At 37.0% G+C, this 9,999-nt stretch overlaps 1 protein-coding gene across 1 annotated transcript in view; it reads left to right on the top strand.

The window, feature by feature from the left end:
* Positions 1–9,999, top strand: part of UGGT2 (UDP-glucose glycoprotein glucosyltransferase 2) — a 159,004-nt gene that overhangs the window by 92,377 nt on the left and 56,628 nt on the right. Inside the window, exons 23-24 of the mRNA XM_015557528.1 lie at positions 3,929–4,053; positions 8,912–9,007. Of these exons, the coding sequence (XP_015413014.1) occupies positions 3,929–4,053; positions 8,912–9,007 (221 nt within the window). The remainder of the gene's footprint in view (positions 1–3,928; positions 4,054–8,911; positions 9,008–9,999) is intronic.

Here is a 9,999-nt window from a genome sequence, read left to right on the forward strand (position 1 = left end):
GTTTACATTCAATATTATATTAGTTTCACATGTACAGCATAGTGGTTTGATATTTATATAACTTATGAAGTGATCTCTGCAATCAGTCTAGTACCCACCTTATACTATACATCTTAATACAGTAGGGGCCCAGTGCATGAATTTGTGCACCTTGAAAGGAACTGTGGGCCACGAGGCTGCATGGACATAGGGGCAGGTCTCAGCCCGTCCTCTGCGCCCCTGTCCAGCCCCTCCTGCCGCAGCCCTGCTCCTGCTGCTGCCGCTGCTCCCACACACTGACGGCACTGGCCCCGCTCACACCCACTGACAGAGCAATTGGGGCCAGTGCCAGTGGTGGGTGCAAGTGGGCCAGCGCCATTAGCAGCAGAGGCTGCTGCCCCACTTGCCTCTCATGAGCATGGGGAGGTGGAGGAGCCCTCAGGGGCAGTCAGGGCCGGCAGCCACCGCTCGCACCTGCTGACGGTGTTGAGTGATCGGGGCCAGTGCTGGGCACTAGCAGCGGGTGTGATTGGGGCCGGAGCCAGCAGCAGGTGCAAGCACCAGGCAGAACCATGGCACACGGGAGCAAAGAATTTTCAGTAACCTAGCGGCTCTCCCCGATGACAGTGACCGGCGTCCTGCCTTGGTCTGGCGCCCCCACTCACCTCCACTATCTCGCTGTGGCCAACGCCCACCATGTTCTGCGCTCTGCCACCTGCTGCCGATGCCTGCCATGTTCCACGCGTGCCCCCTGGTCAGAGCACGTCATAGTGACTAGTTGTTTGGTTGTTCCGCCATTCAGTCTATTTGCATATTAGGGTTTTATATATATAGATTATTAACTATATTCTCTATGTTGTACTTTACATGCCTGTTACTATTGTGTAACTGCCAATTTGTACTTCTCATTTCCTTCACCATTTTCACCCAGTCTCCCAACCTCCTCCCATCTAGCAACCAACAATGACACTTTCTTACGGCATGCTGAAGAATTAAAATTTTATATATTTTATTACCAAATAAAACCCAAATAATGTTGCTATAATTATAATTTACTTTTATCACACTACACATTTACATGTTGCTGAATGACATGGGGTAATAGATATTAGGAGACAAACAAGGCCTTTTTTTCTTAAGCTACAGAAATCTGGATTCCAAATCCAGTTTCACCATTAATTATATCACCTCTGTGAGACTTGCTTTTTTCATTTGTACAATGGGAATGATAATAGTATAGTTTATGGACTTGTCAGATTAAATATAATTTTTTATCTTTTTTTAAAATATAGTTTTATATATAAGGCACATAAATCAGCACCAGCCACTTGGTAAATTTTCAGTCAATATTCACTCCTGTTTTCTCTTTAAATATTTAAAAGCTGTCATGGGGCACCATAGTTACATTTGTAGATTGATTTATGTTATACTGGATGAGAATCAATATAGAATTAAGGCCAACTATTCAAACTTCCACGAGTGGAGAGAGATTTTTAGCTCAGTACGTGGATGAACACTCTCAGAGTTTTCTAGAATTTTAATAAGCTGTCAAAGGAGTTAATGAATTTCTATTACAGCAGTTATCCTATATAATAAAAGCCTAATATGCTAAGCGTCTGATCGTTCGACCAGTCGCCATGACACACACTGACCATCAGGGAGCAGTTGCTCTGGTAAGTTAGCAGATGCTTGCTGCTGGGGTCCGGCCGATCGGGACTGGGCGAGATGGGCCGGACACACTCTGGGAGCCCTCCCATGGTCCCTCTCCAGCCATCCTGCCCTGATCGGTACTGGGCAACATGGCCCCGATCGGCTCCAATCAGGACTGAGCGAGATAGGCCAGACATGCCCTGGAGCCCTCCTGTGGTCCCTCCCCGGTCCCAATCATGCACTGGTGGGGTCCCTCGGCCTGGCCTGTGCCCTCTCACAATCTGGGACCCCTTGAGGGATAAGCTGGTTTCGGCCCGATCCCTGCAAGGCAGGCCGAGGGACTCCACCAGTGCACAAATTCTTGCACCGGGCCTCTAGTTCTGTATAACTGAAAAAATAACATTTCTAAAATGTTGTAAAGAAGATTAAGCACCAAATAGGTCTTATTCTATCAATACATGATTTTCAAATTTAATGTTCCTTTTCCCAACATAGATATGATGGGATTTTATACTATTTAAGTTACTTTGTTTCACAATTATCATATTTAACTTTAAATAGAAGAAGCAAGGTCCTCCTAGCTATTTGATGCTGGACTTACATAGTGAAATAGAGTTGGTTTTCTGGTTAATTTAATCAGTTAAAATAGCCATCTTTTTAATTCCTTAAAAAATAATTGAGATTTTATTTTCTTATTCTGAGCTATTAACAAAACTGTTTGAGTCACTATGGGTGCTATAGATAAAATTTAAACTATTTTTCAGGCCTTTCCTATTCATAGTCCCAAATATATAATGTTAAAAGTACTTTCAAAGTCACCTTAAAATGATGAAATGTTTATATGTGTACTTTTAGTTTTATAGTGTCCTTTTTTTTTTTTTTTAAGAGCCAGGTTTTATGTTTAAGGTGAAAAATGATATCACCTGTGACATGAGCAAATAAGAAAGATTCAAGAACTATACTTCATTAAGTTTTAGAAATTATTAACTGCAGAACCAGGTGAAGGAGAAGTGAGAAAATATGCAACTATTTCATTCTGGCCTTTTTACTAAGAAAAAAGAATATTCTGCTTGACATATTTTCTGGTTGTCATTAAGTACAACTGTTTAATGCATGAGACTATCTCAGGCCCACCTTCTACATCAGGGTATGTGCTCATAATAGTATGATGATTTCATGTATTAATTTCCTCAGAAAATGCTAATGGTAGTAGCATTTGTGATAGTTGTGATGGAATAGCCATCCTGAGAAATTAGGTACGTGGTAGTTTGACAGTTGACCCTCTCTGTATTTACTGGTTTAAAGCTAACCTACATGACCTTGCTGAGCTCCAAACCATTACACAATGTCAAATGGAGATTGGTTGGTATTATTAAGCAATTATGTGATTTGTCTCTTGGTTTTTGCTCTTTTATGCCTTGCATATATATTAACTAGATGCCTGGTGCACGAAATTCCTGCAATGGGGTGGAGGGGGGCGTCCTTCAGCTCAGCCTGCACCCTCTCACAGTCTGGGAGCCCTCGGCGGATATCTCTCCTATAGTCCGGGATCCCTTGCTCCTTACGGCCCACCTGCTTGCTGCTCCTTACTGCTTGGCTCGCTGCTCCTTAGCACTGCCGCGGAGGCAGGAGAAGCTCCTTCCACTGCCACTGAACTCGCCAGCCCTGGATCCCTTGCTCCTTACGGCCCACCTGCTTGCTGCTCCTTACTGCTTGGCTCGCTGCTCCTTATTAGCACTGCGGAGGCAGGAGAAGCTCCTTCCACTGCCACTGAACTCGCCAGCCATGAGCCCATGAGCCTGGCTTCTGGCTGAGCAGTGCTCCTGCTGTGGGAGCACACTGACCACCAGGGGGCAGCTCCTGCATTGAGCGTCTGCCCCCTGGTGGTCAGTGTGAGTCATAGCAACCAGTTGGCCAGTCGTTTGGTTGCTTAGGGTTTTATATATGTGAATTCATGTCTACTCATATGGTCTACAATTTATAGATAAACAGAAAATAAAATTAGAGTCTTAGGTTTTTGGAAGCATTATATTTCAAAGTAAAACTTCAGATGAAAACAATTTGCTACTTTTTGTTACTTTGACTTTTGTGTTTATGCAAATGTTATTTGTAATATGAAAGTGAGAAAATATTTTCCTCTTCTATTTTATCCCAGTGGGCTTAATAAATGGTGGGATTGAGTGAGGACCACTATTTGTTTAATCTGCAATCAATTTTTGCTTAAAGAAATATCTATTTCATAAGAATATATTTCATGAAATAATCTTTTAGAAGATATACAGTGATTGCCTTTTTTTAGTTCTTAGGACCTTTGAATGAAAATTTCTGTGCAGAAGATTTCTCCTTATTGGAAAAGATAACATTTACTAATTTATCAGAGAAAATTAAAGGCATTGTTGAAAATATGGCAATCAACTCAAAGAAGTAAGTATTTAAAATTAAAAGAGCAATTCATTTTCAGGTTTGGTATTTTCCATCTCATAGAGAATATAAAGAAATAATAAAAGACATCCATTTACTCACTATCACCAAACCATAGATGTTAATATTTTGTTTTCTTTGCCATGGTTTTACTGTTTCTCTGTTTCCCTCAATCTCCTCCTTTCCCAAGAGGTAACCACTTTCCTAAAGGTTGTGTATCTGACTCCCGTATTTGTTTTCTTTTACTTTTGCTTTATATGTAAATATGCACTATAAGTTTTGATTGTGTTGGATGCTTTGACTTCTTTAGAGAAATGCTATTATACCGAAGACTCCTTTTGCTATCTACTTCCATACAAGCTTTATCCACATTCATTGATACAGAGCTTGCTTATTCATTTTAACTCCTTTTTAGTATTTTATTTTATGAATATACTAGTGGCCCGGTGCACGGATTCGTGCACATTGAAAGGAAATTAATTAGAAGAAATATTTTAATATTGCTATTCACCCTTTCTCTATAATAGCATTGTCAGAAGTACGTTTTGCCAATAGTTGGTCTTCAGACATATTCTGTCAACGACACTACTTTCTTTCAGCTTCAGAATGTCACCAAAAACAGCCAAGTTCACGATCGACAGTGACAGACTGAAACACACGTGTGCAATTGGCACCAGCAAGAGGTTTATATGTATCGCCCATGCACTAGTCAATGTTTATTTTTAAATTGTCAGTGCGCATCATATATACTGGCCGGTTGGATGGTCAGACAGGTGTACAGTCACTTAGCCGTTTATATATATAGATTGAAGCTTATTTATACAATCCATTACTGAGGTACAGTGAACTTGGCTTTAGCTTTTTACTATTACAGAAGTGTTATAATGAACCTACTTTAATGTCTCCTCGTGCAATGTGTGAGTTTAGAGTTTAGAGGTGTGTGTTTGTTGGGTTGTAGGGTATGCTAATCTTCAGCTTTAGCAGATATTGTTAAATTTCGTCTTTTAAAGTAGTTGGAACAATCAATACTCCCACCACAAATGTATGAGTTCCTGTTTCCCCAAGTCCTCACCTATACTTGGTGTTATCTGACTTGTAAATTATTCCCATCTAATGGATGTTAAATTGTATCTTATTTTAATTTGCATTTCTTTGAGCTCTAGCATAGTTGAGTATCTTCTCATATGACTATCTTCATTCATGCTTGTTCTCTTGTAAAATACCTGTTCATATATATTACTTAGTTATCTGTTGGGTTATTTTCTCCTGTTCGTGATTTGTAAACATATTGTGTATGATTCTGTATATTAATCTGTTAATTATGTGTTCTGCAAGTACAATATTTCATTTTGTGGCTTGACTATTTACTTTTTTGTTTTAAAACTAGAGGCCCAGTGCACACTGGTAGGGTCCTTAGCAGCTGCCAGCTACCAGCCGGGGCCTCCCTCCCTCCTCCTCCCCCATCTCCACACCCCCCCTGTTGCCTGCTGCTGCCACTGGCCAGGGTCTCCCTCCCTTCCCCCGGCCAGCCCATCATCCCCCTGGTCAGACTCCCAGTCAAGAGGACAATTTTCATACTACATGTTTATTATATAGAATGTTACCACATACGTAGATGTTTTTTATTTTATGAAAAAATATTATCAAGGGTTTTCATTCATAGTTTGTTTATGATTTGCGAGAGAAGGATGTGTAAGAATTTTCCTTAGTCTGAGTTCATAAAGATATTCTCTTTTATTGTCTTCTAAAAATTTTACAGTTTTGCTTTTCTTTCTGATTTATATCTTTAAATCTTGTACTTTTCTATTGTTCCAATGGTCTGTTGCCTCATGCCAATCCCACACTCCAGTTATCACAACTTTATAATAAATTTTGATGGTAGATAGGAAAACTCCCCCTTTGCCTCGTCTTCAAAATTTTCTTGACTATTTTTTTTGACTATTTTTTGTTAGTTGCTTTTCAGTGTAAATATGATTAGAACCAGCATAACCAGTTCTACCAAAAACATTCCTGGAATTTTTATGGGAATTTATTTGAATTTATAGATTAGATTAAGGAATTGTCATCTTTATATTATATTGAGTTATCCCACTTATTAAAAATACATATATATATTACTTATATGTACCTATACAAATATACATATGTATTTATAATATAATTAAAATACAGCTATATGAGGTGTGTAATTTATATATAAGTATATATGTGTGTATGTAGATAGATAGACACTTATTTGGTGTGGGGTGGTTTTTTTTAAGGATTCTTCAGTGAACCTTCAATTTTTTTCCATGAAATCTTACTATTTTAAAATTATTTTCTCTAGCTTTTCCACAGTTTTAGCTCAGATTGTAAATGGTGTATTTTAGATTACATTTTAAAATTATTATTTCACTAATTTACAGAAACAGTATTAAACTTCTATATTCATCTTCCTTTCTGGACTCTTCTTTTTTATAACATTTTGTTTAGTATTAGAACTCATGTCATTTGCTAATTATAAGAGCTTTGTTCCTTAATTTACAGTTTTTAAATATCTCATTTATGTTGGCCTTTCTCTTATTTTAATTTGCTCAGTTAATGAGGGATATATCTATTTTACTAGTCTTTTTACATATGAAGATCTAAGGCATGACAAGCTCTTAATTTATATTCTTTATTATATGTTTTTAATCTATTTTTTATAAACCTCTGAAGTTGGATTCTTAGCTATTAATGTCAGATTTTTTTCTTTACATATCCTTAAATTACACATTTGAAATTTCTCTTTAAACACTTATTAGCTATATTACATAAACTTTGATAGTAGATATTTTATTATGATTCAATGCTAAATATTTTCAAATTATTTTGAGTTTTAAAATTTTTATTTTAAAAATATTTGGAAATAGAATGTTGTCTTCATGAAGGCAAGTTTTTTGCCTTTTTCATTGTTTTTCTATCTCTTGTGCATAGAGTTGTGCCTAGATCTTATTAGGTATCAAGTAAATACTTATTGAATTAATAATGAATAAAGTATGTTTTAAGTTGTTTTAAATAGCACAGTGTATAATTGATTTCCAGTTTGCTTTGAACTATGATTAGAAAACATAGTTTGTGATATCAATTATTTGGCATTTATTTCTCCTAATTTTGTTGAGGCAAAGTTAATTTTTGTAATTGTTTCATACTTTATTTATTCTTGTTGTTGTTGATCCTCACCCGAGGATATTTTTCCAGTGATTTTTAGGGAGAGTGGGAGAGAGAGGGAAAGACAGAGAAACATTGATGTGAGAGAAACTCATTGATTGGTTGCCTTTTTCAAGAGGCAACCAATCAATGAGTTTGGTTGCCAGGGAGGAGCCTGCAGCCAAGGTACATGCTCTTGACTAGAATCAAACCCAGGACCCTTCGGCGCACAGGCCGAAGCTCTATCCACTGAGCCAAACTGGCTAGGGGCCATACTTGATTTTTTAATAAGATTTTCTCTGTGTGGAAGATTTTATATATGTCTATAAAGTTGAACTTTTTATTCCCATCATCAAAATACTGGATTTTTATCTGTTAGTTACTGAAAGAACTTTGTTAAACACTGCCATTAGTATTGTGTACTTATTTAATTCTTGTACTCTTGTTTTAAATATTTTGAGCTATATTTTGTTATGTATTCCCTGTTTCAGAATTATTATCTTTCTAGTGAAGTATTTTATTCCTTTCATCGTTATATAAATTACTCCTTTCCTAGTAACGATTTTGTCTGAAAGTCTATACTTAAGCCATGCCAACATTCATTTTGGATAATATTTTTCAGTTACATCTTTTTTTATTCTTTATTTTCACTGTATCCATGAATCTTAAAGGATATGGCTGTGTTGGGGGTAATTATCTTTCCAGAACTAAATTTCTAATTCTTACTCCTCATGGGAGGCCTCCACAGCCAAGATATCCCTCCCAATTTAAAAAATGCCAAATGTGGATGTTAGACCAGCCCATTTGCACCTGGGTCCCTCCCACCAGTTACAATGTACTTGCATCTTTACTTCTGTAGTTGTAAGACTTCCATTCAGCCAGCTTTCAGGCAATTCTGAATGATGGTTGTTCTGTATTTTAGTCGTAATTTTGATGTGGTTGTGGGAGGCAGCGAGTACAGGCATTTATCTATGCCACCATCTTGGTTCTCCAATTGATAAGATTCTTGACCAGCCTTTCTCTCTCTCTCTCTCTCTCTCTCTGCAGGAGGCAGCTGACCAATGTTCCCCTCTCTCTCTCTCTCTCTCTCTCTCTCCCTCTCTCCCTCTCTCTCCAAAAGCCTTCTGTACATTGTAGCCAACACATTCTATCCCAACATATTATTTGAACATATACATTTTCTCTATCACAGATTTTCAAATTTGGTTATATTTAATCTAGTTATTTATTTTGTGCCTTCTTAGTTTTCAAACTAATTAAAAACCATAGAAATCTTGACTTCTTAACTAAATTAAAAATTCTTCAAAAGTAGATACCCTATTATTTATGTTTTGTTCTATCGGCTCTTCTTTCTTTGCTGTACGAGCCCCAATGCTTGGACACATAACCAGAACTCAGCAAATAGTGACTTGAATGATTCACCACATTCTTGTAGACTCTGTTGAAAACACTACTTAGTAAGTGTTTAAAGATCATATCAATGATAAGAAAAAGTAAGGATTTTAAAAGGAAGTCATCTTACTTTAAACTATCAAACTCTACTTACGAGCAGGTCTGGAATAAAAATCATTTATATGAAGTTTATCCTTTGGAAGCATTTTTAATTCCCCTTTCTCAGAGCATTAATTGTTACACAAAATACGAATATTTCTCTTTCTGAAAAACTTACACATTGTTTATCTTGTTGATCTAGAAAGAGTGACCTTGTTATGAAAATTGATGCCCTTGTTTCCTCTTTGCCTACACGTGAATCCCGTCATAATGTCAAATTTTTAAAAGAGAATCACAGGTAAGAATATAATAGTGCTGTTCTCTGTCACTGAATCCTCTGTTCAATTATGGTTTCCATTTGTATTCACAATATGGAAAAATTAAAGAATTAAAAGTTCTATGTTAGAAAATAAATGTGTTTGACAAGATTAGGAAAAGAAATTCCTGTTAAGTCTGTATTTCGATAAATAAAGATGAGATAGGATTTCAAATTACTTTATCATAAACTGAAAATGGCTGACACCAAGTTTTCTGATCTTATGGTAGATGCAATCTTGTGTTGCTTATATTTATTATTAGAAGATAAAACATGCTTTAGCTCTAAAGGTCTGTCCTTTCAGATGTGTTCACATATGTATAGTATTTTTTTACTTTTTATTGCGTTTATTGGGATGACACTGATTAATAAAATTATACAGGCTTCAGGTGCACACATGTATAGTATTATTCTCAGGGAAAATTTCTTTCTAAAGAGAAATTATCTGCACTATCAGGAGTGAGGTTTTTATTTTTTTCAGATTACTGAGATTCAATACTTTTAGGTATTTTAAACACATCCAATGGAATTCTTTTTACAAACTTTTTTATTTCTTAAATACTCTGTGCTGAAATAATTCAACACAAATTATTAAAACTAACATTGTAAATGTTAGTCAATATACTATTTCCATCTATACTAATAAAAGACAAACATGCAAATTGACCATACCTTTGCTACACCTTAAGGCACACCCACCAGCCAATCAGAGCAACCATATGCAAATTAACCCAATCAAGATGGCTACCGGCAGCCACGGACCTGAAACAAACATGGGGCTTGGTTGCTCCAGTGATGGAGGAAGCCAAGCTTCCCGGCTGGCACTGAGCTCCACTCAAAGCAACAAAGTTTCAATTATAGAAGGTAAATAAACCCCAGATACCTGCTTTCAGCCGGCTGTGGCCACCGAGCTGGAGCGAGCAGGAGCCGGCTCTGAGTTGCACAGAAGGCAACAAAGTTTCAATTATAGAAGG

This window comes from Myotis davidii, unplaced genomic scaffold, assembly GCF_000327345.1.
Source record: "Myotis davidii unplaced genomic scaffold, ASM32734v1 scaffold133, whole genome shotgun sequence".
In the NCBI taxonomy this organism is placed as follows: domain Eukaryota; kingdom Metazoa; phylum Chordata; class Mammalia; order Chiroptera; family Vespertilionidae; genus Myotis; species Myotis davidii.